This window comes from Aegilops tauschii, chromosome 6 (assembly GCF_002575655.3).
Source record: "Aegilops tauschii subsp. strangulata cultivar AL8/78 chromosome 6, Aet v6.0, whole genome shotgun sequence".
Classification (NCBI taxonomy): Eukaryota; Viridiplantae; Streptophyta; class Magnoliopsida; order Poales; family Poaceae; genus Aegilops; species Aegilops tauschii.
The window spans coordinates 330263074-330290969 of record NC_053040.3 but is presented as its reverse complement, the minus strand read 5'-3'; the positions used below and the strand labels follow the sequence as shown (position 1 = coordinate 330290969).

Here is a 27896-nt window from a genome sequence, read left to right as displayed (position 1 = left end):
CCTACATTATATGTATGAACTGGAGCTAGTTCTATGTCGCCCTAGGTTATGACTGTTATATGATGAATATCATCCAACGAATGCACAGATCCAATGCCTACGAGTTTCCCACATATTGTTCTTGCTAAGTAACTATTGCTACTGTTACAATTGCTACAAAATTGCTACTGTTGTTACCGTTACCACTGCTATTAAAACTATCATACTACTATGCTACTGATCATTTGCTGCAGATACTTAATCTCCAGGTGTGATTGAATTGACAACTCAACTGGCAATACTTACAAATATTCTTTGGCTCCCCTTGTGTCGAATCTATAAATTTGGGTTGAATACTCTACCCTCGAAAACTGTTGCAATCCCCTATACTTGTGGGTTATCATGTAGCACCTTGTCCGTGTCCTCCCACTCCGGCGGGTGAGGCTAGAACAAACCAAACTGGCGGAACACCCGATGTGGCATGTGAAGCTCAACCGCCCAGTTGCATATGAGTGGGCACCGCATATGCCAAAGATGCCTGTCCCTAAGGCACATCGGATTCAGCTCGAATTCTCCAGCGATACCTAATCTATCCCCGGAGCCATATGGCTCCCATTCCACCTTCAATATAGCATACAATAAGGCAACATTGATGTTGAGTTATCATAAAAGCATGAGAATGAATGATGCAATGTCAAGTCACCTGCTCAGCTGTAATCATGTCCAACTCGCTCGTGTACTGCTTATAAATGAGTGAGGGATCGTCCATCGTCTCATTTAACACATCCCACTTGTAAGCCCAAGTGGGGAGCCGTAGTGCGTCGTGTTTGTCATCCCATTGCTCGTACTTCACCTGCTTCGGGCGTCCAATCGACAATCGTTCCCGGCTCCATACAGAAAGTACGAGCATACAACCACCAATACATCCGTCCTTTGAGATCCTACAACAGGCTTCATCCAACTGCACATAAAAGAAAACATGGTTGACTTAGCAGGAAGATTATATTGATAATGTAGCAATGAAGTGAAAAAAACAACTAACTACCTGTCTATATAAGTAAGCCAGTGCCGCCGAACCCCATCTCCATTTGTTATCGAAGACGGTCAACACCTTCAGCCACATCCATGGAGCATTCTTGCTTGTGCTGTCAGCAAACAGAGTCCTGAAGATAACGTACCACATGTAGACACGAGCATATATTTGGACCTGTTCATTACTAGCATCCTCAGGGCAATTCCCAAAGTGGAATGCAATCTAGGTGAAAGGAGCACCGGCTGCAACTCTTTCCCTATTCTTGTCTCCTTTTGGTACCGGAGGCTCTGGAGGAGACATACCGATAAGGGCCTCCATCTGCTAGCGCCACCCATCAGAATCGGTGCTCATACAAAAGGGGATTCCCCTCGATAGGAAGACCGGTGATCATAGCAATATCCTGGAGCCTCATAGTCATCTCCCCAGTCCGAAGATGGAAACTGTGTGTCTCCGTCCTCCACCGATCAACAAGCACGGTGATTGCTGCAGCATTGAGGTTCGGCGTCGACCGGCTGACCAGCTGGATGAAAGGGATGAGTCATGTCTCCCTTACGTACGTTGTGTACCGCTCATCATAACGCATGGAACCACTGGTGACCCCGTGAGATCAAGGTTGAACTCCTACAAACAGGCAAATCAGAATACTACATATGGGGCATATGTGTTTAAAATAAACACAAAATTCATAATACCGGCCACTTTGATTATTACCCGCTGCTCCACCGACATAAAGTAGCCCCGGTGTCGAGTGTCATAGTGATCATTGAGAAGCCAAACCATCCTACAAATTTCAAACAATAAACATACGTTAGCTAACTACCATACTTCCTACGTAAAATTTCAACAATCGGTACAAACCAAAAGGAAAATTGAATACTAATGTAATATATACAATCAAAGCATGCCAACAATCATCACAAAAAACATATGTGTCCAAAACAATATAGGGTTCCATAATGATTTCATCTAAAAAACATCTCAAAATTTACGGTTCGGCAACGAAAGCATTCTTGTCAATACAAATCTAGGATTTATCTCACTCATCTAAAAAAAGATCAACACAAACATCTAGACATGTATAGGCTTCATCTCAACAATCTAGGTTTCAACATGGAAGCATATATTGCCAATACAAATCAACTAAACTAGGGTTACAAAATGATTATAAATCATCTACAAATCCTAACTCCCACAAATATATTTCAAAATATACATGCAAGTTTCTAATCCAATCAAACAATGGTTTCACAAGTCTTCAAACTAAGTAACATTTTCTGGATAGAAAGTAGGGAACGGAGGAGAATACCTTCTATGATGGATTGGTGAAGAAATCCATGGACCAAATCGTCAGATCTGAAGAATTTGGGAGAGAGGATTGAGAGGGGGAGAGGAGGAAGCCGCCATCGCTGTTGTTTCTATAACTGAACGAATGGGGTGGGGTGAGGGGAGGGCCAGTGTGCGGATTATAAAGTCATAGTGCAGCGCCTAACTGCTAGGCGCCGCACTTTACAAGTGGGACGCCTAGCTCTGAGGCGTTGCACTGCTGGGTGCGGGCCCGGGGGTGCCATGCTGGCCAGACATGCAGCGCCTGAGAGTTAGGCGCTGCACCGTAGGGTGTGGCGCCTCGTTGTCGGACATCATACAAAAGGATCAGCTGAGAAAAAAAAAATCGAAGGCAATTCAGTTTATGAATTAATTTCGTTCGTATGTCAATTTTGTTGTTTTTTGCCTCCCACGAGCGCCTCCGCCATGACGCAGAAAAGTGAGGTCCACACACAGATAAAAAGGCCCACCCAACACGTCTGACCGGGTCAAAATGGATACCAGCGAATCGATCATGTGGATCTCTCCAGTAGATTTACCCAGGAGCTTAGTGATATACTCCCTCCGTCCAAAAATACTCCCTCCGTTCCCAAATATAAGTCTTTTTAGATATTTCAACAAGTGACTACATACGGAGTAAAATGAGTGAATCTGCACTCTAAAATATGTCTACATATATCCGTATGTTATAGTCCATTTGAAATGTCTAAAAAGATTTATATTTAGGAACGGAGGGAGTCCTTGTCATCAAAATGGATAAAAAGAAATATATCTAGATGTATTTTAGTTTTAGATGCATCAATTTTTATTCATTTTGATGACAAGTATTTTCGGATGGAGGGAGTACGAGATTCCAGGAAAAAATATCAAATTGCTGGGGTATTTTAACTCCTCTAGATATTTACTTTCTATAAACAAAAAAAATAGAAAATAGGAACTGACACTGGACACTAGATTAATACGTTAGTCCAGAAAAATAATATAAATGGGTTGATAGGTCAGATTCCTTTCCAGCCTCACTGGCTCCGCCTCCTCCTTCTCCTCCAAGAAAGAAAATTAAGGTTCGTGCCTCTCGCCGGCGCTGGCGCAGGTTCGCCTCGTCTCCGGTGGCCCTAGAGCTATGGAGGCGCGGTGGATCCTGGCAAGGGCCGGCGGGAGGGCTCCATTTTTAGTCGTTTTTTTCAATCTTATTAGGGTTTGTGTCCTACTCAGGAAGGTGAGACGGCGGCGGCTCTCTGAAGATGAAATAAAGGTCTCCCCGCCAAGCCCCCGTTCCAGCGATGCGTCTAGCATCGTTGGTGGGCATATGGAGGTGTGTCTCCGGCAGATCTATCTTTGGTGGATTTGCTCGGATCTCGTCGTTGTTCGTCTACATTCGTGTGTCTTCGGTTTGGATCCTTCCGATCTACATTATTTTTCATCGGCGACGGTTGTTGTTCTGGGGTGCTGGTCCTATGGGGCCTTAGCATGACGACTTCACGATTGTCTACGACAACAAGTTGTGCCCGGCTCCGGCGATGGAGGGGCGATGACGGCGGCAAGCCTTTGGCTCGCTTCGGTGCTTGTAGTCGTCGCTAGGTTGTCTACGGCTGGATGTAAAAAAAAATTCTGGTGTTCGTTGTACTGCCATGATTGAAGATGAATAGATTGGAAGTTCTTCTGGAAAAAAATATATAAATTGATGCAAAAATATGTACAAATGATACTTGGTTTGAAGAATCTTCTTAGTGGTTTTTGTACAGCTAACTTGTGGTGTGAGGCGACAGCAGAACGCCTAGGCCTAAACACTGTTTAGGCGAGATCATTACGGAGAGGGAGAACTATGAATTTAAGCTAGTGCAACTTTTTAACCTTGTGGTGCCATTAAGAACAGTGGCGAACAACTGATCACTAAGATTCGGAATACCAAATACAATTGGAAATCAGCACGATGCCGCAAGGTTAAACGGGCTTACAATTGCCCAAATGTATATATAGTATAGTATGATATGCTTCACAACAGGGGAATCATACAAACTCGAGTAATCATCGTATACGAATAAATAAATGTAATAATGCATGTATGCTAGACCACTAGCCTATAGTTGTAATACAAATGATCGACGCAGTGCAAAGGTCAGATACAGTAATCTCCAGTAAGTTTGTCTTGTCTTCCGATGTACAAGTGTAGAAAGAAGCTAAAACAGGTGGCACGACGCCTTCAGATACAGACGAGCTTTGCTTGCTAAGGCTACAGCGGTACAACCTAGTATTGTTCAGCAATCACCTGCACACGTAACTTATTCAAATCCACATGTTTTCCAACCAAGTTGATCACAGTGACTCAATTACTGATGTAAACAATATATTCAAACAGGTTCAGTTGATGTAGGAAAATAGCAGATCATTGAGCCCATGGAAGTTGAATGCCATCAACCTTATGCCCCATAGAGGACGCTTTTGTTAAACAAATACTCTTTTCACTTGTTCAGTTAATGGAGTAATAATTATGAGCAAACTAGGGGACTAAAATCAATTGATGGTTTTTTGCTGAACATGGAGAACCCGCTCAGATTAATTTCATATAGAGAAATGTCGGTTCCGCGTTTAATTGCCGATGTTTGATCCCCATCTTTCCCTAAATATATGTACTTTTTACTTCCTAGGGATCATCAAAATATAAAAACTTGAGGAGTTCAGTTTGAAGTTCTGGAAACAGTAAAATACCCAAATGGCGTGAGTACTTGTGTAAGAAGTGGCTTTTGAACCCTACTGTCGGTCATACCTCACAAATAATATGAACAATTCTTCATCTGTTATTGCTCCAAGCTCCATTCTTCTCTCCAAAGCAGTCAGGCCCCCACCATCTTTAATTGTTGTTCTTGCACCCCTGTGAAGAAGGGGACCCAATTAAAATACGGAAATGCTAGAAATCTGACGTCAGATTTTCAGGCATGGCAATCAAACGTTTTTCATGGCACTTTATATTTGCGCGAGGACGGCAGATTTAGTTCGCAAGCATGGCAATTTTCTAGCAAAAAATAAACTGAGACGGATTTGCCATGCTCGCCAACTAAACTTGCCATCCTCGACGAACATAATTTGCCATGAAAAAGTTCGATTTGCCATGCCTAAAAATCTGGCGTTCGCTGGATATTCGGGTCCTTAAAATAAAACTACTGACACAAAAATGGACTCATAATTTATTGTTTTCATGTTCTCCAAAGGAAAATGAGAGGATGTTCACATAACATCATAGTAATAAGAAGAAAAATAGAATGTGTTCTGCATACTGCTTCCACAATTTGTACTGGTCTGTTGAAATTTATCATATGTGATCTGGAACAGACACCAATTAAAACCACACAAGAAGCAAATGAAACCACTATACACACTCACTGTCACCTGATCTACTGGAGACACAGCGCTATGGTGGCCACTATATCGGTGTGATTGACCATATTGTTGACTGAAGATGGCATATGAAGTCTTTCGACTAAAATGACAAAAAACTTTCATGGTTGCTTTTTACAGTGATCGGTGTGATCGGTGAACCTCAACACGGGATGATAGAAACTTCAATGATTCCAAGTATCTTACAAGACACCAGTCACATTTGTTTTAAATATGTAGTTAAAATGATAAAATCTAGCAAATACATTCTCAAAATCCCCAAAAGAAGTAACATATCTGTGTCTAAATTTCTCAATGTCTAGTTATTACGGTGAATGAAATGAAAAAGCCAACCAATCTTGTTTGAGAGAGACAAGTAGTCTTCTTGTAAAGAAATCAGTGTACTTCTGAAACATTCTGTACTTAAGTGGAAACAGGGAGCTCTTGGCATGAGCAAGCATTATATCTCCAAGCACTGAATATATTGGAATACAATTAACAGACGACTATGCAGCAGGAATTCAAACCTTACCTCTTCAGTAGATGCTTGGTAAGGGCATCATTACTCTTTTGGACACAATGGTGCAATGGTGTCCGTCCATGGAAATCCTGCTTATTAATATCCGCGCCCAAAAGTAGCAGAAGCTCAACTAGTACAGGATGACCATGTTGACATGCCAAGTGCAATAAGGAGCAGCCTTGCAGACAACCTTCTGGTTTCCCAGAATCCTCTATTTTCTCACAAGAGGCTGGGTCAAATAATTTCCTGTCTGTTACTGGTAGAACATGGTTAACATCGTTGTTCAACTCATCATATGTCATGTTAGGGCTTGCATCAGCCAACACAAGAATGTGATACACTGCTCTCACATCATTTGTCCTTATAGCTTCCAGTATACCAATGGTAATTTGATTGGTGTCTTTGGCAATAAGAAGTTTGTCCACGTACTGCACAGAACATTTATGAGAATGAATTATGGAATAACGTACAGAAGTTGATCAGCAGAATAGTGAAAACTGCTGGAGGAACAACACTATAGTCAATATTATAATTCATACATGAAGCAAAATATTATTAATCCCCAAAAGTCCAAAGTATCTGCAGGGAGATGAGAGTGTGGCAGCCAGCATTACTTCATTGGATACAGACTCACCATGAAAGCTTGAAGTTTCTAGTCAGCCATTACATTCACTATGATGTAACTTGTCGATTTCAACTCAAAGATTATAGTCAAACAGCCATAAGATTAATTTGGTTGTCTACTACCCAAGCAGGGAAAACCAGCGTCCAAAAGGTAAGAGGGTCACCCAGATTCGATGGGGGGGGTGGGGGGGGGGGGGGGGGGTTGCGTTCGAGTGTACTAACGAACTGGAATTTAAATTTGGCGTTCTTTTGCCCGAATGCTAGGTAACTGAGGTACCAGGAGTCAGGTTACTAACTGAACTTTGCCTTCGCCTGTAAGGTAGGTATACCCAAAGGATACTTACATCATACAAGGATCCCCATGGTCTGTACAAATTTTGCTAACTACATTCTGCAAACACTGGATGTCAAACTTAAGAACACGATTGATCTGAATATGATATTTTGTGGATACTAGTTCCAGAAATCTTATGCTACCACATCAGGCTGCTAAGCTCCTCTAACAATATACTGGATGATTGTCCGGAAATTCAATTTGGCTCCCGGGTGCATTTGCACCCGGGGCCATTTTTTATTTTTTCAAATGTCAAAAAAATTGAGACAAAACATTTTTTGTGATCTTTGTCACATACAAATGCTACCTGTAAATTTTGAGACAAAAAAGTTAAGCATTTTGGCCTGCGCAAAAAAAACAAATCAAAGACCAAATGTCACCCCAAAATGTCACCCAAAATTTGTATTTTTCACCGACGAAACACCGCTGCTCCGTTTCGCATGAAATTTGTCAACCATGTTTGCTACACCAACATGATCGTCTATAATTTTTTTCAGAATTTTTTGAAAACATTTAAATTGTTTTTTCGGCAAACTGTTCATCCGGGTGCAAATGCACCCGGGAGCCAAAACGCCTCCCCCTCTTGATTGTCTCACTAAAGCCCAGAAGTTTTACAAACTAAAATAACCGACACTACAGCAGAATAACCACTAGTGCAATGCTCATAAACACAGAAAGATTGCCTTTTGGAAATTTCAATCAGCACATGCCCAACCGGTCATATATTAGCTACTGAGAACATGCTACTAGGCTTAGTCGCACAGACAGCACAGAAGAGCTTACCTTTGATTGTATGAACCTTTCCTTTATTGAGAAAGCATCAGTAGGTTTAGGCTTTTCCATGAACAGGATAGTGCTATTTGACTCATCCATTCTGCATGAATGTAAATAATATTACACAGTAAGTCAATGTTGACAAAGGACAGGAGACAAGAGCAAAGTTTGCCCCTTCATGCACGCCTGAAACTAATATTTCTCCCTTTATTTATAAAAATATACATAGGGGTTGCCCTACTGTTTTACTGTAAAAAAGGTTTATTTTTCCTGCATGAATTGTTTAAACGGTTGTGTCGTCGTAGTACCTAATCTTTAGCAAATGAAAAATATCTCAAAATATACATACAAAATATCAACCGTGATACATCTGTGTACTATATATAATGTATGATAATTGTGGCAATTAATTTCTAGGCGACATAATGTAGTCTCTGAGGGTGAATGGACCGCCACCAACTCCGATCTTTATAAGAGTATAAATATATGTTCAATGCAGTATCAAATTGAAAGATTACTTGGTACTCCCTCTGTAAACTAATGTAGGATGTTTTAGAAAACGTCCTATACTAGTTTACGAGGAAGTAGAAGATAATAAGAATAATAAAGCCCATAAGACTAGACTCGAACCCATAGATGAGGACCCTGAGTAATATCATTGCCCTAGTAAATAAGTATTATTAGCATTTACAAAGTAGAAAGCACCTTCACAAGCTTCCACTATCTCCATCCCATCCCTCCTCCACACACAGACACACCCAGATCTGGTTGGTGGCCACACCGCGCCTGCTTGGTAAAGCACCAACACCTCTGGAACAATGCCCCATTGTTGGCCTCAATCAATAGCAACACAACTGATCCATCCAATCAATGGCTTTTCGCTCACCCAATGAGGGAGATGGCGTATCAGTGTGTGTAGCAGAGTATTGACGGAGTATGAAAAATATTTTCCCTTTGTCAAAAGAAAACTATTCCTATAACTATGTTCTCGAAAAGAATTATTCCAATACTTCTCCATACATATCAGGGCGAATCAGTACTGGATACGTATCAGGATGCTGACACCGCGACTCCCCAACATATCAGGGTAACCTAGCTAATGCATTGAGCACCCTGTCACATAGTGAATTTCAGTGCACACTGAAAATTCATTGGAAATTCAATCCTAAGTATAAACGAGTTCCAGACTTCCAGAAAGCTCAAATAATTGTAAACGGTACATGTAGAAGTACAAACAATCTGTACAGGTACACATGATCTGTTTAGCCCAAATTTGTCAGCTGGTATAACAGTCATCTGCCACAGCTTATCGATGTTTAGAAGAGGGATGTAGCTAGGACGAGAAATGCTTAAAACTTGAGTAGAAGAACTAGTTAACACGATACGTATATTTCTTGAACATACCCTTGACCTTCTTTCGGAAGCAAAGCTTCCCAAATGGAATTATTGTAATCATTTCCGAGTGCACGAAACAAATCAATAATTACTGGCTCCCATATTTTCACATCCAATCTCAAGGATCGAACCTACATCAAATAAGAACATCAGCTGCACTGTTGAAATATTGACCTTGATATGGTATAATCTCTAAATCAAAAGACTGTTAAAACCCTATATATCACAAGCCCGCAAAATATCATATACAGCAAACATTGGCATATTCGCATAGTTCTGAAGATCTTATACTCATTAACAAATACTCCCTCCGTTCCAAATTACTTCAAGTTCTAGTTTTTTCCCAAGTCAAACTACATTAAGTTTGACCAAGTATATAGAATCATATGCTAATATCTATAATATTTATATAGTAATATTATATTTATATAATATACATGGTATGAAAACATATTCCTAGGTCAGAGTTGGCCTAAGTGGCAAGTACAATTCATTATTACGTCCAGTACCAGCAGTTTCAGAATTCAGAATCGGACTGCAACTACAGGAAGGTAATGATCGATCGAGAAGACAGATCAATCGAGGAAAAAAGGACAGATCATCGCTTTATGTTCTGGTGAACCAAAAGAATCTAGATCCTTCAGTTCATAAAGATACTTTGACAGGATACCAAGTACTAGCATTGCAACAAAAGGCAGCCCATAGTTCACACTGAGTTTTATCAACCATGTTCAATAGTGGTCAGTGGCAGTGGACAGTATTACGCTGCTATTTTACAGCTTTACACTAGCGCTGACACCAAGTTAATAACTCCAATCATTTCAAGTACAATCTTTTTGGGGATGACAGAGCCAACCCAATATATACTGATTAAGTCGTAACGTAAATAAGGTGCCAGAAAAAGTAAACGTGCTAAAAATAAAGAACTGGATATTGCACCTTTGAAATATGGACTCCAAGATTCCTATGAGCCCCTGAGCACTCGATGCAAATAAGAATACCCAAGTTTAGAGATGCCCAGTCAGGATCTGGAGAACGACATTCTGCACAACTGTCGTTTCCAGGGATATTCCTGAGATGGTTTATTGCATCACTGTGTGCCTCTGAACTTTTGCTCTCTTCAAGAGATGCAGCAGAATCCAGGGAACTTGCAGAACCATGTCTTTCTGCTGCTAGATTCCCGTATGGCGGCTGAAATGAGATGAAATCAGGATAAAATTAGTATAGTACTAACTTGAAAATAGTGAACTACGTAAAACTACTACACTTAGGACAGCCTTCAAACATAACCACCACTTTTGGGACCAGGAGCGGTGCGATGCCAGCCATGCACGGGAACCCCACAGATGGCTAAAATGGGACCAGGAGTCGATGTGATGCCAGTCATGCACAGGAGCAGGCTACAACTGTGGAATCATTAAATTGGTCGAGGGTAGCGACGGCGGAGCGTGAAGGAGAGAGATTATATATGTGAATATTCCTAATACACACCAGAGAAGGAGATCATGGTGTGGATGCCACGGTCGGAATTTGGAACGAGAAGGCAAATTCCAACGATGGAGACGGCGGCGGGGCTTCAAATTTGGCTGACGTCGCTTCCTCTTGGTTTCGTGGTGGAGCTCCTGTGTTACGTGGAGTGGCTCAGCATGGCCAGAACACCAGTGATGATGGCGCTCACTCAGGAGGAGAGGGCAGAGGCTCAGAAGCAGGATGGAGAAGAGGCTGGGAAGAAGATGAGAGCTAACAAGTTGGCCCCACATCCACCTCAACATAGCGTCTTCGTAAGCTAAGCCACGTCAGCTCTTACATGCAGGCCCAGCATGCCAGATTTGCTGTCGAAACCATTGAACCGATCTTCAGTGTTACTTTTCACTTCCTGTCCCAGAAGTAGTGCTCTTAGCAAATTTTTCCCAAAAGTGGCGGTTATGTTTGAAGGTTGCCCCACATGTGGTGGTTTTATGTAATTTACTCTCTTGAAGAGGAACTGTTTTTCGCATGCATGCAATTGCACTAAAATGGAGCCAATCTTAAGGCGGACAAGCACTAGTAATGTATAACATGATTATGAAAGCAGATGCTGCAATAAGATATCTGAAGTTTGATACCAAACAGTTAAGCGGGGTTTTTTAGATAGATTTTGATACAGCTAGCCAAGTGTTTCTGTAGAATGCAACAAAAGAGAAGACCGGAGCAAACCTGATGCGGGAATGGTGAATTCAGCAGTGATGCAATAACTCCTGTTATTTTTTCGATCCAGTCCTTTTGGTCAGCCTCTGTCTCCGCCTGCCATCAACAAAGTGAAAATTGGATCTCAAGAAACATATGGCACCACTGTTCAAAAAAAGAATATCATAAGTTCATAACAATGTGATTTTCTTCTGACATTTCAAAACACTGTTTTTCTTCAAACGGTAAAATTTGTGCTATATACAGAACGTTCAACGTTTAAGGGGTAACAGTTACAATTACCTGTAAAGTATATGCCTTCATGGGAGTGATTACTCTGAAGCAAAATCTTAAATCATTTTCTTCAGCATCCATCTTAATTGTTGAAGTTCTGAGATTAATTGTACGACATGAAAGAGAATCATCCCCCTGGGATGAAGCTTTTTGATTTAAGAATCTGAAGCGACTAAATACACCAGTCGGTTCAGCAGTTTGCTGTGATGCCACTCCTTGCTTCCAAAGAACAAAACAAGGTAAGTATACAATAAATAACAAATAACAACTGCTTAGGGTGAATTATATAACACATTTATGGCATAACTTCTCAAATACCGCACATAAACAATCTATCATATCCCCATTATAATCATCAATTGCGCAGAAATTTTGTAGAGCACAAATTGCACTGTAGTGACATAGCCCTTAGAAAATTAATCCACATTTTTTAGCAAAAGACAGTGGGAAAGATCCCCACTGTAACTCATTTTTAAAATTAATTCACTTGATGGGAAAAATATGCATCAGTCTAATACCTTCCACACAGAGAATGATTAATCACCAAACATAAACAAATAGATCATATTCTAATTGAAAGAGGAAAATGGCAAGTAAGTAAGAGGATGAAAACCATGATCAAGGATTAGATACTACTCCCTCCGTTCCTAAATATAAGCCTTTTTAGAGATTCCAATATGTGTTAGGAATAAGCAACTTGTATTCCCATGAGGCCATAGGCCGATATATATACATGTACAGGTGTGGTACATATGCAGGAAACCCCTTATACTACGGGATAAATACAAAGGGGTATACATGACTTATATTATAACTCTAACACCCCCCCTCAAACTCATGGTGGAGGAACAACACTGAGTTTGGAGAGATAAAAGCCATGTTGTGCTCTAGTCTGGGCCTTCGTCAGGAAATCCGCCAACTGTAACTCGGAAGGCACATACTGAAGAGCAACGACCTGATCCTGCACAGCAGCGCGCACATAGAAAGCATCAACACCAATATGCTTGGTGAGCTCATGCTTCACAGGATCGCGCGCAATGCTAATAGCACCTGTACTGTCAGATAAGAGCATAGTCGGTGTAGTGACAGAAACACCAAAGTCCTGAAGTAACCACCGTAACCAAGTCACCTCTGCCGTCAAAAGAGCCATAGCTCGCAACTCAGCCTCAGCACTCGAACGGGAAACTGCAATCTGTTTCTTCGTCTTCCAGGCAATAAGAGAACCGCCAAGAAAAACACAGTAAGCAGAAAGCGAACGGCGATCAGAAGGATCACTAGCCCACGTAGCATCCGCATAGGCCTGAAGCTGTAAAGAACTGGAGCTAGGAAAAAAGAGACGGTGAGAGATCGTGCCCCGAAGATATCGGAGAACACGAAGGAGATGACTATAATGAACCGATGTGGGAGCAGAAACAAACTGACTCAGAATATGAACCGGATAAGAGATGTCCGGACGAGTGACAGCTAGATAGACAAGACTGCCAACGAGATGACGATAACGCGTCGGGTCAGGGAGAGGATCACCATCAGTAGCACGAAGGTGAACATTGAGCTCCATAGGAGTCTCAACAGTGCGCTCATCAGAAAGAGCAGCACGAGCAAGAAGATCCTGGATATACTTTTCCTGGGATATAAAAAAGCCATCAGAGGTAGAAGAGACTTCAATCCCAAGAAAATAGCGAAGAGGTCCAAGATCAGACATAAGAAACTGCTCACTAAGACGGGCCTTTACAAAGGCAATATACTCGGGGTCATCCCCAGTGATGACCATATCATCAACATAGAGAAGAAGAAGAGTCCGGCCACGAGGAGAAAGGTGAATAAACAATGCGGGATCATGAACACTTGCTGAAAAACCAGCAGTAGTGACCACAGAAGCAAAACGCTCAAACCAGGCGCGAGGGGCTTGCTTAAGGCCATAGAGAGAGCGACGAAGACGACACACCATGCCATCAGGAACAGAATACTCAGGTGGTGGCTGCATGTACACCTCCTCACGCAGCTCACCATTAAGAAAGGCATTCTTAACATCAAGCTGAGATATAGACCAGTGGCGTGCAGAGGCAACGGCAAGAAGTGTACGAATAGTGGTCATATGGGCCACAGGAGCAAAAGTCTCGTCATAATCACAACCATGCTCCTGCTGAAAACCACGAGCCACGAGACGAGCTTTGTGACGCTCAAGAGAACCATCGGAGCGAGTCTTAACCTTGTAGACCCACTTACAAGTGATGGGACGGACTCCGGGAGGAAGAGAAACAAGATCCCAGGTACCAGTGCGTTCAAGAGCAGCAATCTCCTCTGCCATCGCAAACTGCCATTCAGGATGAACAACAGCCTGACGGTAAGAAGTCGGCTCAAGAACAGCAGCACCAGCGGTGGGAAATCCAAAGCGATCAATAGGCGGACGAGGACGAGAACGCAAGCCATAAGTAGGCTGAGAGGAAGAGGACGACTCATCCAAGGAAGCATCCACAGGCCGTGAACGACGAGTGTAATGCTGAGGAAGAGATGGAACAAGAGAAGGAGGAATCGCCAAGGTAGAATCAGGGGGAGGCGACGAAGAAGTCACCGGAGATGAAGGTGTAGAATCCGGTGACATGCTAGGTGAGGAGACCGGGGAAGATGGTGGCGGTGAATCGACAAGGGGTGGAGAAGCAGAGGGAGTGGGACGAATAGGCACAGGCGCAACGGGAGTGATAGGGGAGTCAGGAAAAGTGAGAAAAGAGATATCCTCCACGGAAAAGACCGAGGAAGATGGGCGTGGGTAAAAAGGACGAGACTCATCAAAAGTCACATCTCGAGAGATACGCATCCGACGACCGACAGGATCCCAACAACGATAGCCCTTATGCTCATCACTGTAGCCTAAGAAGACACACTCGACAGACTGAGCGGTCAGTTTGGTGCGTTCGCGAGGGGCAAGAAGAACATAGCAAACACAACCAAACAAGCGAAGCATCGAATAATCGGGAGAGCGATCAAACAGACGCTCAAAAGGAACACCACCCTGCAAAGCAGCAGATGGCTGAAGGTTGATGAGATAGACAGAAGTGGAGATAGCCTCGGCCCAAAAATGAGGCGGAAGAGAGGCGGCGATCATCATAGCACGAGCCGTCTCAAGAAGGTGACGATGCTTGCGCTCAGACACACCATTCTGAGCATGAGCACCAGGACAAGAGAACTGGGCAAGAGTACCCTGCTCAGCAAGGACACCACGCAACATCTTAGAGATATACTCACCAGCGGAGTCAGCACGAAAAACACCAATGGGTGAAGAGAACTGAGTATGAACCATGGCAGCAAAACGCTTATAAATAGACAACACCTCACTACGTGAAGTCATGAAATAAAGCCATGTGTAACGAGAAAAATCATCGATGAAAATAATATAGTATTTATGACCACCTTTCGAAGGGAAAGGAGCCGGACCCCATACATCAGAATGGACTAAATCGAAAGGACGCTGAGACACTGACTCACTATGAGAATATGGTAGCTGAATCTGCTTGCCAAGACGACAACCCTGACACTCTAAAGAGACATCTCCTGAGACAGACCCCAGAAGACCTCGACGAACTAAAGACGATAATCGAGAACCACACAGATGACCAAGTCGATGATGCCACTGCTTGAAGGAACCAGTAACAGAAGCGACAACAGCGGAGGAACTGGCGATGGTGGTGGCAGCGGAAGGAACATGAAGCCAGTCCAACTCCCAAAGACCCTGAGAATCACGGCGGCGAGGGCCAGCCCCAACCAGAGTGTGCGTGCGACGATCCTGAACAGAACAAGAGTCAACATCAAGGATGACACGACAACCAGAATCAGTAAGTTGACCGGCAGAAAACAGATTCATGGTAAGTCGAGGAACATGAGCAACATCAGGAACAGAATAAGAAGGAGTAGAAAGATGGCCTCTACTAGCAACAGAAAGTGGAGTACCATCAGCAGTGAAGACATGAACAGGAGAATCCAGCGAGCGAAGAGAAGACAAAGCGGAAGAATGAGAAGACATATGAAAAGAAGCTCCAGAATCCAGAACCCATGGGGATGTACCTGACTGTGTAGAGGGCGGGTGCTCAGTGCGGGAAGCATCAGTCACAGAACCAGCAGTACCCGTCGAGGAAGAACCTGAAGCCACGAGCAGACGCTTAAGTCTCAGAATATCCTGCTCGGTCAAAGCAATGGCTGATGCTGGCGAGGGAGATGACGAAGTCCCTGAGGAGGATGATCGCGCCTTGCGCAGGTGTTTCCGCTTTGTGTAGCACTGGGACTCAATATGACCATCATTGTTGCAGTAGTCACAATGTGAACGGGGCCGACCTGAGCCTCCAGAAGGAGTGGGCAAGAGCGGCGGAGCACTCGAGCGAGAATGGGGCGGTGCAGCAGGTGGAGTGGAAGAAACCCGAGTAGCGAGCACCGAGGGAACCTCCAGCAAACCAGCACCGCGTAGGCGAGTCTCCTCAGCACGAATCTCCGAAAGCGCCGCCATGAGAGAAATACGGCCACGAGCAAGCAACTGAGCACGCCGGGGCTCAAACTCCTTACGGAGCCGAGACAGGAACTCGTAGACGCGATGAAACTCCAAATCGGCCTGGACAGCCTGGCAGCAGGGGCAAGTACGACAACCAGCACTGCGGAGAGAATCAAGCTGGCGCCAGATAGCAGAACTCTGTGCATAAAAGTCATTCAACAGTAGAGTCACCCTGCTGAAGAGCATGCTCCTGACGAACCACAGACAGGTATAAGGCATCACCAGAGGGCTCATAGCGCTGACGAAGACAGGTCCACATCTGGAAGACAGTAGGAAGACCCAGAAACTCAGAAGCAAACTGAGGCAGAACACTAGCAGTGAGAACAGCGGCAGCACGAGCATCATCATCAAGCCACTGGGTGTAAACAGACAAAGCACCATGATACGTCTGAAGAGCCTCCTCATAAGCCAGAGCCCTCTCATCATAGGCACGATCAGCAGCCTCATCAGCAACCTTAGCCGCATCCTTGGCGGCCTGATTAGCATCCGGAGGAAGAACCAGTGGAGTCGGCGGAGTAGGGGCCACCGGAGGAACCGGACGTGGCGGACAGCAGACCTCGCCAGAAAGAACACCCCAGAGACGGATGCCACGCATGTGAATGCGCATGAAGCCAGCAAACTCGGTGTAGTTAGTACCGTCGAAGATCACCGGACAGCGAGGGACAGCGACATAGCCCGATGCAGCAGACTTTTTTTTTAGGAATAAGATCAAAATCAGCAGAAGCCGAGCGGCAGGGGATCTCGATCGGAGCCGGCTAGGCGGGAGCAGACGGGCGGAGGACCGCGAGTCCTGGCGGGAGCGGGCGGGCGAAGGCGGCGCCGGAGAGCTGGAGCGGCGGGAGCAACCGCGGAGGCTGGCGGACGGCAGGAGCGGGCAGGCGGGAGCGGCGCCTGAGAGCGGGATCGGCGCGGCGGGTGCTGGCACCTGGCGACGGCGCCTGAGAGCGGGATCGGCGAGGCGGAAGCAACCGCGAGGCCTGGCACCTGGCGACGGCGGGAGCGGGTCGCCGAGACGAGCGGGATCGAGGCGGGAGACCGAGGCCGGCTGCTGGACTGCGCGTGACGAGGAGGCCTTCGGGCGAGGATGCTTTGGCCGGATCGGAGCAGGGCAGCCATCACGACGGGATCGAGCACGAGTTGCGACGTGCAAAAAAGAAACCCTAGAGCTCTAATACCATGTTAGGAATAAGCAACTTGTATTCCCATGAGGCCATAGGCCGATATATATACATGTACAGGTGTGGTACATATGCAGGAAACCCCTTATACTACGGGATAAATACAAAGGGGTATACATGACTTATATTATAACTCTAACAATATGGACTACATACGGAGCAAAATGAGTGAATCTACACTCTAAAATATGTCTATATACATCCGTATGTAGTCCATATTGAAATCTCTAAAAGGGCTTATATTTAGAAACGGAGGGAGTAGAAAACATAATATTTATTACAAATATAGATGAATGACAACGAAAAATCAATTATAACTATGAATAACACAAAACATATATTTCTACAAAACATAAGTTTACCAACTCACGCAAGCAAAAGGTGAGAGCTCAGGATACTTAGTGTGCCAAGTTTTAAATAGACCAACAAGCCATGATCAAATTGCTAACCATACCGATTGTTTATTTCCCTTGTTCCCATAGTAGTACAGAGTCCCATGGCTGTCGAGAACAAAATACCTCCTCTTCCATTCTCCTCGTAAATTTTCCGAACGCTTAAAGAGATAACCTTGTTTAATTATTTCAACCTGGTAAAAGAAAAATATTCAGGAAAAGCAACAGACTTCAGAAAATAATTACGAATTAAAAATATAATGAACATGTAGCTGATTTAATTATAATAAGAGAATAATAGAAGAGTGGAGTACTAGATTTTGAGCCAAACAGTCATTATGTGGGGAACAGGTGCCTAAACAAATCAAGCACCAGTAGAAACAAAAGTTCATCGGCACTTAGACATGTGTATTATCTCTGGGCTACATGTTCTCTCCAAACCATTATGTGGGGAATCAATGCAGCATCCATATAATTTCTAGTATTTTAGCCTACTATATGATTCTTTACTCAACAATGGGCCTACCACAACTTGTTTGGGACTAAAGGCTTTGTTGTTGTTGTTTGTTGTTTTTTTTTTACTCAACAATGGATAATTAACTACCTGGCCATTGGCAGTTGACTGCATCAAGGCTTCAATCTTTTTATAGGATTGAAGACCAACAACATGGATGCCATCACCACTCGTAGATGTGTTTACATTACTAGCCATTCTCAAGTTTGAAATTTCTTCTTGAGTTCTGAACTCTTGAATTCTCTTTGCGAGTTTATCTTGCTCGTTCATAGCCATTTCTTTTGATTGCTGTGCATATGTTAGAACCTGCATTAAGACATTGCAGTTAGCAGATTCATCGATAAGTTAAGGACAAGGCACTCCTGGTTATCATAATTATCGGTCAAAACCAATATGCCAAAGGAGCGATTATTAAACCTGGTGAATGAACGGTTCCATTTGGCTCAGTAGCTCAAATCCCTAGAACAAAGAAAAAAATCAAAAAGGTTTCAACCAACAATATAACAAAGATAGCTTAAACTGTAGAGAGTATCCATGCCTGCTTAAAATATCTTAGATGGGCATCCATCACCGCGCTTATTGATTCCAAGAACTCATACTTCTTCTTTGCTTCAATGTTTGCAAGGGCATGAACCTGAATTCCTTACATTGCAGGAGAATCATTGGCATGGTTACATAATATACATAACAATGCTATATGGAGAAAAAATGGTGATACATACTAAGTTAAAGCGGCATCTCTCGAAAGCTGACTTGCCGTTGTGTAGATCCTGTAAAGACGGGATTAGGAAGGTGGCGTGCACACTGAATTACATCCATTACGAAAAAGCTGTCACAGTTTACCTCCTCAAGTCCTGTCACTACTTCTGCTCTAGTCCCTTTCCGCACTGACACAAATTTTTCACGGGCCTGAGAAGCAAGGTAGCAATAGGAATTAGTAGGCCATATGTATAAAAACAAAATATTAAAACCACACGGTATTCAGAAAAAGGTCAAATCATTCATTTATTCATGGTGCACCACAGGCCAACATGAAGAAATAAACAACAAAAATAGATAATGACATAGTAGAAGTCAAGACATTACCTGATCATAGCCCATTGTAGCCCTATCCAAACGCTGTCGACAATCCTATATATTGGGCCAAATGTTAGCGCAAATAGTAACTAACCAATGTGTTAAAAATTGTCCACATCGAAATCAAGACAGTAGGCCAAGTGTAGTTAAGAGAACATCAATTATAAGTGTGAAATTAATTTCCAGACCATTTCAGTTTACTTAATTAAGTTTGGGCCCAACAAGCATAAAACTTATTAAGACGTGTGTGTGTGGGGGGGGTTCACCTTTGCATCATGCAGATCCTCGTTAATGAATTGCGTCAAACGTTCACTAAGCATATGCTCGACCTGTTTGAAGGGACAGACTGATTAGAATGTTACAGTCACTTGTAATGATATTTTACTAGGAAAAAGGAACAGAACGCCATACACCATAACCAAATGAAATGTGCCAGCTTTCCAGGAATCCGTACATACAGATTCTGTGATCCCAAATGGAGACCTCATTACATAACACATAAATATCCTCTTTCAACACATGATTCAGGTTATGGATATATGCCGGTGTAGTCAAGCTAAGTATATCAAAATGTTTTCCATTCTTAACAGTTCTTTCCAGCTGCGTAAAGTCCCTAGTGGCCTAGTAGAGACAACAGAGCACTTGCACTGATGTATAATTGTCATTCCTAAAGGATTCCTTAGAACTTATACATACACTAGTTTAAAGTATATAGTTGATAACAAATGTGTCTGAATGATTTTTTGGTCAAACTTCACCGTTTAGCTGTTAGGTTCAGCAAGTCTGACCTGCAATTACAACCATACAACCAGGGGTGCTCTGAAATTTACTCATTGGTTAATTTGTTCATATCCAATAAGATAATTTCTGCATTTCGGAAAATAATGGAGAACCTTCTGACTGGAAGAGCAGAGATTTGTTGTATCGATATAAGGCCCAAAGGGCATCTATTACAAGACTCAAGGAATACACAGACCCTAGACTGGAGTATGACACTTGACATTCAAAACATAATGAACAAGAGATCTGATTCAAAGACTACTTTGGCATTTCCTTCCTATCAGTTCTGTTTCTTGCAATATAAGGATGTACAAGCCTTCTCAAATTGGGGTATGCATGGCTCATAATTGCATTTTTATGGTTTTGCGAATTCACACCTTTATGTTAAAAGTGTAACATTTGACCACCTCTAGTTTCAATCTGCTCCACATGTACTGAAACTTACCACTAATCCAATTTGTAGGTGGTAAAATATACTCAGTACGCTACAGCCTAAATATTGAAGCTACAGTTGTCAAATTGCCGTAGTTCCAAACTGCAGGTTAGAATCTGAAAATAGAAGAATGAAAGCACAGGTACTGCTGATGCAAATGCTATAAATTGAAATGGTACAGCTCATGCCATTACTCGCAAGGGATAAATTCAAGGCGTGCAACCTCAAAACTTAAAAGGACAGACCCAGTGCTAGAAGCTCCCACACAAGGTGGGGTCTGGGGAAGGATTATACGAGGCAAGCCTTGCCCCTGCACAGTGCAATGCAGAGAGGCTGCGTCGAACCCAGGACCTCTTGGCACAAGTGGGGAGTACTTCACTACTGCGCCAGGCCTGTTCTTCAAACTCAAAACTCAAAACGTCTTATATTAGTTTACAGAGGGAGTACTAAATTATTCTCACGGGTGAAGTAAACTACCAAGAAAGGTAGAGGCCAATGATACATGATAGGTAGTACCTGGGAACGAAGGAGCTCCTTGTACGTTCCAAGCTCCCTAAAAGCAGTAGTGAACTTGGACATTACAGGCCCTGCAACATAATAAGGAATTTGGAAGTTCAGGTTTCTCCCAAATCTAAACGGTTACATGGAATCGTATTTTACTGAAGAAACTTGCATAATCTAGTTCCAGTGAGATGGCATGGTGCAAATCATGTCAACTGTTGCAAAGAACTGTGGTCTATTAAGCAAATGTGGGCATATGAAGAACCAAGATTTAACAAAAAATAAAGGGGCACAAGATATTCAATTGAGAAGGATAATGGCTTCAGTAAGTATAGATGAGAAACCAGGACAAAATTAAGCAAACGAAACATCAGATATTTTTGTGAAATAACCTCCAATGGCAACACTAACAGGGTCATCTCGACCAGCACCAAAAGCTTCTAGGGCGTCAGCAAATAAAAGATCTCCTGCGTATCCTTCATCAAGAGATCCCCTGAAACTAAGGATATTAGCCAAACTATAACAAGCTTGAACATCAACCATAAGGTTTATTATTCTTTTAATCCTCAAAGTTACAAAATGGCATAGTTGCATGCAATATAATAGTAAAAATAGCTAGAAGCAGCAAGGAAAGGAGAATGTAAAATTATCATGCACAGGCATCCATAGAATATATGCTATAGAGATCCAAATTAATATTGGACCATAACACAATAATACAGGACCAAGTTAATAATTTGCTTTCATGTAAAAACGCTTACAACTAGCTTTAGCATTCCAGTGAGGTTGTATGCCCTAAGGAGGGTTCATATGTTATGGACGCAAGGACTGGTTTAAGAATTAACTACAGATAGGATATTATAGGGTTAGAAAAGAGATTAACTTCAATTAGAAATTTACAGATACATACCTATAAGCTTTCTTAGGAGATAAGTTTGAGTCTTAAGGATCTAGTCAGCCATCATCATATATATAAAAGGACTAGTGTGTAACCTTTTGGGGCATGCAATGAAATAGTCTCAAAAGGTTACTTGCTAGTCCTTTATATATAAGAAGACTAGTTTGATCCATGAACCTCTAACTCTGTCTCTAATTTCCTAACAAAGCACCTCTCTATCTTTATATTCCTAACTGAATGTATCACTTTCCTATTTTTATTTTCTTCTTTCCTAACAGAATCCCTGCGTTGATTGTGTATGCTGGCCGTAGGGCCTTGATCCACGTACATAGCATGGTTTGTTATGTGAACCTTGGTTAACATTAGGATTAATATCGTGCAGAGGATGGCCAGGTGGCATGGCTTCAACCTTGAACTAAGTAACTCATTTTGTGGTTGCTTTTACTGGGAGTAGTTAGTTCCATAGTTTCTCTATTATTACACAACACAAATCAGTACCACATCTAATCTAAGGCCACAGAAACTTAATATTTACTTGCCTTCAAATAAACTTAGGTAGTGAAAAGAATTAATGTATTACATGAAATAAATAATACTCCCTCCGTAAAGAAATACAAGAGTGTTTAGATCACTAAAATAGTGATTTAAACACTCTTATATTTGTTTACAGAGGGAGTACTATATAAGAAACCCATACAGTACTATGTATCTATAGCATCCGCAACGCTGCGCGTGCTGCCAAGTTGCTTTACGTTTCCACAACAAATGTTTACAGCTAAGGAACAGGAGTTAGGAGAGAAATGTACATGAATTTTTTGCATCCTTTATGAAGGTTTGAACACCGCTGTTTCAGTTCATCGGTAATTTGTTCCAAAGAATTGACCTATGGATCAAATGAAATAAGTCAGAAACAACTTAAATGCATGTATAAGTTCAATTACACTTTAAACTGGAAAGAAAGGTCTGTTGGCCAAAAAAGAGAGAGAAGTTAAAGGGAAATACTGAGACCAGTGTCCAAACAGTCATGTGTCAAGATCACTACTATTTCTGTGAAATAATCATTATGCCCGCATAACAGCCATTTAGAGAATAATCTTTGGATTTCTTTCATTGCTAAATTACAACAGAATTCAATCTTGAGTAAGGTTAGTCACGGAATACATATAAAATCCGAAGAACTGCAACCGAGGGCCTTCTCATTTACAGATGAAGCCTATATGTCAGTTCAATATGTCAAATTTTCAATTGGTCATGCTGGTCCAACAATGTGTTACAAACATGGTTTTTGAGTCGCTGTATAGTCGCCGACTAATCGCCAAGTCGTTTTCCAAAAATCAGGGCGACTCGCGACTATACAGCGACTTATGGCGACTATACAGCGACTTTCGTCGACTATACGCTGAGCCGCAGGGCTCGCGGCGACTCGCCAAGTCGCGACTCAAAAACCTTGGTTACAAAAATTCACAGAGCACCAATGTCCCCGCAAGGGCACAGTGCACATTTTTCCCTCCTTTACCCCAAGGCTCATTGTGGAGCCCCTGGAACGAACTGGGTTGACGTGAACAGATGGTAATTTCGTGTGGGCAGGCAGCTAATCCCTGTATGAGTTAGCAGCCATGTCAATGTCTATTTGTCCCACCACGTCAATGTGCGCCACTGATGACCCAATTTTATGTGTAACAGGACTAATCTATTATACTGAAAGTACGGGGTCATAATGGGGCCCAGGCCATAACAGGGACCAAATACTGTCTACACAAACTGAACTGTAATGAGCACCAAGCGATTTTTTGTGGTTTTAAACGATTAAATGACACCAAAACAGCCTACACTATATTATAAGACGACTGTGCTTTGTATTGTTGCAAAAGTAAAGTGAGTTACGCATTATTGTCTTACAGTGGTATCTACCATTCTTAAGAAGTTGCTCCCCACTACAAGGTATTCTCTTAACATGCAAATGGTCCAACTCAGCATGCCATCATCAGGTATCAACCAATCACAAATCATGTGATGCAATATATTCCTTTCTTTCTCGTGTATCATCGCCTGGTCACGGAAGCTATCGCTTTCGCCTTCCGTAACTGACGAGCAAGCCTACTGTTTTTTCTCTTCCATGGAGCACGGTTACTCCCGACTCCCAAACAATAAAAATCCACTAACAGCCGCATTCCGCTCCTCTCTCGATCCCTTTATCTTCATCTCTCCATGTCGTTATGTACTCTAGCCGGCGGGTGCTTCGCAGCGCAACCACCCCATCCGCACCAATCAGTGGTAGCAGCGGTCGACAACAGCCACAGGCCAGCCGCTCGCTCGCCTGGTAGCCAATGGATACGTCTTTGCGCTTGGCTGGACAGCCCCCCGGAGTTCTTAGATAGGTAAGTTTCAATGGTGCTCCCGCTTCCTACCCACATGATTCCCTAATGAGTTCTTGCCGTATTGTTTTTCTTTCTATTTTCAATTTGATTTTCTTCATGGTGAGGACTCGGCTGATGGAGGAATAGGATTGCTCGGGCCGTGGCTTTAGTCTGGCGTGGGATGGCGCTGTATGGGCAGACGACATGTTCCTTCCCATGCCGTCCGACGCCTACCCTTGCGCAGATGCGTGACGAGACCATGTCTTACTCTACTGCCGATGGCACACACACGAGTAGGCATGGCCGTCTCACACGGGTGGATTAGTTGATTGATGGTGAGGCCTGCTGATGATAGACACACCTTCATCCATCTTCACAGGCACTAGCAGTCCTCCTACCCCCAGCCCCGGCGATCACATCCGCCATATCGATGACTCTGTCAGGTTGAGTGGATATATCTTCGTCAGGTCATGTATCCACAAAAGCCGATTCATCTATAGGTCCCCATATGAACAGTCAACGCCCGTCAGGTAATCTGTACAAACATGTCAATTCGTCTAAAAAAATGCAGTTTTTGTTTTAATTCTACCGTGTTCTCTTAGATCGATTACTAATCTTAACCTTTATTCTTCTTTCGTATTCTTTAACTATGCACGTGCAATTGGTACCCTTTTGTTTTACCTCAAACTGAATCTTTGTGCAGATTAATGAGGTCGTGCTGCCAGCAATCGAATATTTATGGTTTCTTGACAGAGATAATAGAGATTAGATACTGCATCCGAGTTTTGTTATGCAAATGGTTGTACCGTGTCCTTCTAAGAAAATGCTACTGACAGTAGCACTCAGAGAATGATGTCATCCACAACCTCTACATTGAATGTATTTTTTGGTCAACAAATTTTGTGTATAGAAGTTCAGTAGTGTTCAGAATATTACTTATATTGTCAGTTTCTCATATGTTTTCCTGGTATTTGACTACAACAGGAGAATTGATGTTTATTGGATATTGTGTTTGAACCCACAAAAGGCAGTTCACAGTCATAGTATTTTCCGAACTTTCTTACTGAATTGCCTTGATCATTGAAAGCGGATGTAAAGTAGAATGTGCCAGTGCAACTCTGACATAATCCCATGTTGAAGCTGAAGATGTGGTTTTTCATGATTTGTTCTCATAAATACTGACTTTTCGTAACCTTTTTTTATTTTACAAAGGCAAAAACAATTTGAAATATTTTGTACTATAAGTCATGGTGCAAGATGAAGGTGTATGTTCTTCTGACCTTTACATTATTTTCTTATGTAGTTTCTGTAGCTCTTCATGCATGAGGCTTCCCGATATTATGTCTTTCCCACATATTGGTAGGATAGAAATGAAGCATTCTGACCATTCATTTATTTGAATCGTTGTTTCAGATCAAGGGGACATCTCTACCTTTTTGTTCAATATACAGTGTACTCCAGTTCCACTTTCTGGTATGCCAGTTCTTAAGCCTTTCCTCAAACCCCTCTTCCTTAGATTGCTCATTATCATATTGAGGTCTCATAAACTGTATGTATTTTATTTTTGCCTTTTTGGTGATATGACACTCTAAACCCTAATTCTGCTTTAACATGATTTATGTATCAAACTGATTTATTTAATTTTCAAGTTGTTTGCTATTCACTTAAGTTTGCCAATTTTGTGTTCTTTCATGATTTATGTATCAAACTGATTTATTTAATTTTCAAGTTGTTTGCTATTCACTTAAGTTTGCCAATTTTCTGTTGTTTCATGATTTAGTTCAGAAGACTAACAACTCTATCTCTTCCCTTTTTAGGTAAACAACTCTTATGTTATATTTGGCAACATTTTTTAGACCAGGCCAGAAGTGACCATCAATATTGCAAACTTGCTCAAGCATTTTCACCAAAAAAACTATCCTTAGCTGTAGTAGTCCTTTTCTTGCAATTTAATTAATTACATTGTTTCGTCGCACAATAAGGATTGTTGCTCTTTCATAAGAAACTATATATTCAGTTTGGTTCTGTATAGCACATGATTAACTTTTTTCTTTTGCGGGGTATAACCCAAGATTATCTTGACTGGAAATATGTATTTGTATTTGCACGATGCTTATCTATTCATTTTTGAGAAAAAAAAATCCTATATCCACGCCAAATTGCTTACTGATATTTCCGCAGCACCACGCGGGGTATCATCTAGTTTTTATGCCTTTAGGTGCAGTGGCTTTTTGTTTATCAAATAGTAGTAGTTATATAGTGCACATTTTATCAACATTTCCAATGTAACTTTTAAGCAACAGAATAACATTTACTCTTTATAAAACAGTAACAGTGCTATATTTTGGATATGCTCAAATAATTTATTTATTTATTTAGCACTAACAGTAAATAACATAATTTAAAAGGTGAAATAGATCATTGTAATTAAAAAGGTGGCAACAAAACTAGCAAATTTCACGGACTGAATGGCCGGATTCAGAATTTGGCCAGCAAGCTTCCCAATTCACTGAATCCACAAGTGGCAGGTTCGTCCTTGCATGATCTAACCATTGTGTTCCAAGTGTGCGGCAAGCAGCAAAATTGATCTAAACACAAGAAGGCGCCACTGCAACCGGAAAAGCCTCAGCCGTCAGCCCTCCAACTAATCACTATCCGGCACCACAAAAGCCAAAAGGTAACAGAAATGCAGAGACCTACCCGGTTAGCAGACACAATGTGAGCCACTCATGCGGCCAAATCAGCACCAACCTACTCGATTCGCCCAATCCAATCCAACACGGAATTTTATCGAGAAAAGCTCCAACCACTCAAAGAGCTCTCGCATTTCCAATCAAAACCGACCAACAACCAGGAAAGCATACGATCAAGTCGAGATCTCGCGACACAAAATGGTGCCGAATCCCCAAATCCGCCCCAGCTCTGTCATTACAACCATCAAAACCCTAAATACAGCTCAAAACCCACCACGCGCCTGATGCGAGTCCACTAAGCACGCCAAGCAAAACGCAGAACAAACCAGAGATCTCTTCAATCCACGGGATCCCAAAACTGCTAACCCGGAGGGACCCCGATGATCGTGTACGCCTCGCGGGCAGGGAGATAAGGGAAGCACCTGCTTGCGGAACATGGGGGAGTCCTCGAGCTTGGTGAAGGCCGCCATGTCTGACCTCGAGTGGGGGCGAGGCTGCTCTCTGGAAGCTCCGGGAGATCTGGGCGTGGGCGGGAGGTGGAAGAGGAGTGCGGTCGGGCAGTTGCTGTCTCTCTGTCGCGTGGAGCTGTTCTCTTTCATGGGTCGGTGAAGGAGGTCACTCAGGGATCCGTCCGTCGCCACCGGGTTGCATGCGTTCGGCTGATTTTTGGGCCTAACTAGCAACTGATTCAGACGGTTGATGGGCTTTCGGGTTGGTTAGTG

General features: G+C 42.6%; 2 protein-coding genes across 2 annotated transcripts; both read right to left on the bottom strand.

Annotated features, from left to right (window-relative positions):
- Positions 1-4266: 4266 nt before the first annotated feature.
- Positions 4267-27815, bottom strand: LOC109766119 (ADP-ribosylation factor GTPase-activating protein AGD2). The gene is made up of 20 exons (XM_020324889.4): positions 27597-27815; positions 22931-23007; positions 21619-21719; positions 21242-21312; positions 19779-19841; positions 19522-19566; positions 19279-19344; positions 19158-19205; positions 18974-19069; positions 18853-18894; positions 18526-18741; positions 17984-18115; positions 11824-12033; positions 11551-11637; positions 10294-10545; positions 9364-9485; positions 7969-8059; positions 6240-6655; positions 5100-5204; positions 4267-4601 (listed from the first exon to the last, which is right to left on the bottom strand). Exons 1-20 carry the CDS (start codon positions 27771-27773, stop codon positions 4598-4600), a joined length of 2421 nt encoding a protein of 806 aa, XP_020180478.1. The 5' UTR covers positions 27774-27815; the 3' UTR covers positions 4267-4597.
- On the bottom strand, positions 15292-17027 carry LOC141025643 (uncharacterized). Its single transcript, XM_073501532.1, has 2 exons — positions 15874-17027; positions 15292-15595 (listed from the first exon to the last, which is right to left on the bottom strand). The coding sequence occupies exons 1-2, from the start codon at positions 16835-16837 to the stop codon at positions 15549-15551; spliced, it is 1011 nt and encodes a 336-aa protein (XP_073357633.1). The 5' UTR covers positions 16838-17027; the 3' UTR covers positions 15292-15548.
- Positions 27816-27896: the final 81 nt, after the last annotated feature.

What these genes read in the sequence shown, in the direction of transcription:
- LOC109766119 (XM_020324889.4), bottom strand. Translation starts at nt 27,773, where the DNA reads ATGAAAGAGAACAGCTCCACGCGACAGAGAGACAGCAACTGCCCGACC. An exon ending in TAGTGACAGGACTTGAGGAG is followed by an intron (nt 19,206 to 19,278) that starts GTAAACTGTGAC and finishes CCGTCTTTACAG; the next exon opens with GATCTACACAACGGCAAGTC. An exon ending in AAAGGTTCATACAATCAAAG is followed by an intron (nt 6,656 to 7,968) that starts GTAAGCTCTTCT and finishes TGTTCTGTGCAG; the next exon opens with TACGTGGACAAACTTCTTAT.
- LOC141025643 (XM_073501532.1), bottom strand. Translation starts at nt 16,837, where the DNA reads ATGCTAATCAGGCCGCCAAGGATGCGGCTAAGGTTGCTGATGAGGCTG. An exon ending in CCCGCCCTCTACACAGTCAG is followed by an intron (nt 15,596 to 15,873) that starts GTACATCCCCAT and finishes TGTTCTGTTCAG; the next exon opens with GATCGTCGCACGCACACTCT.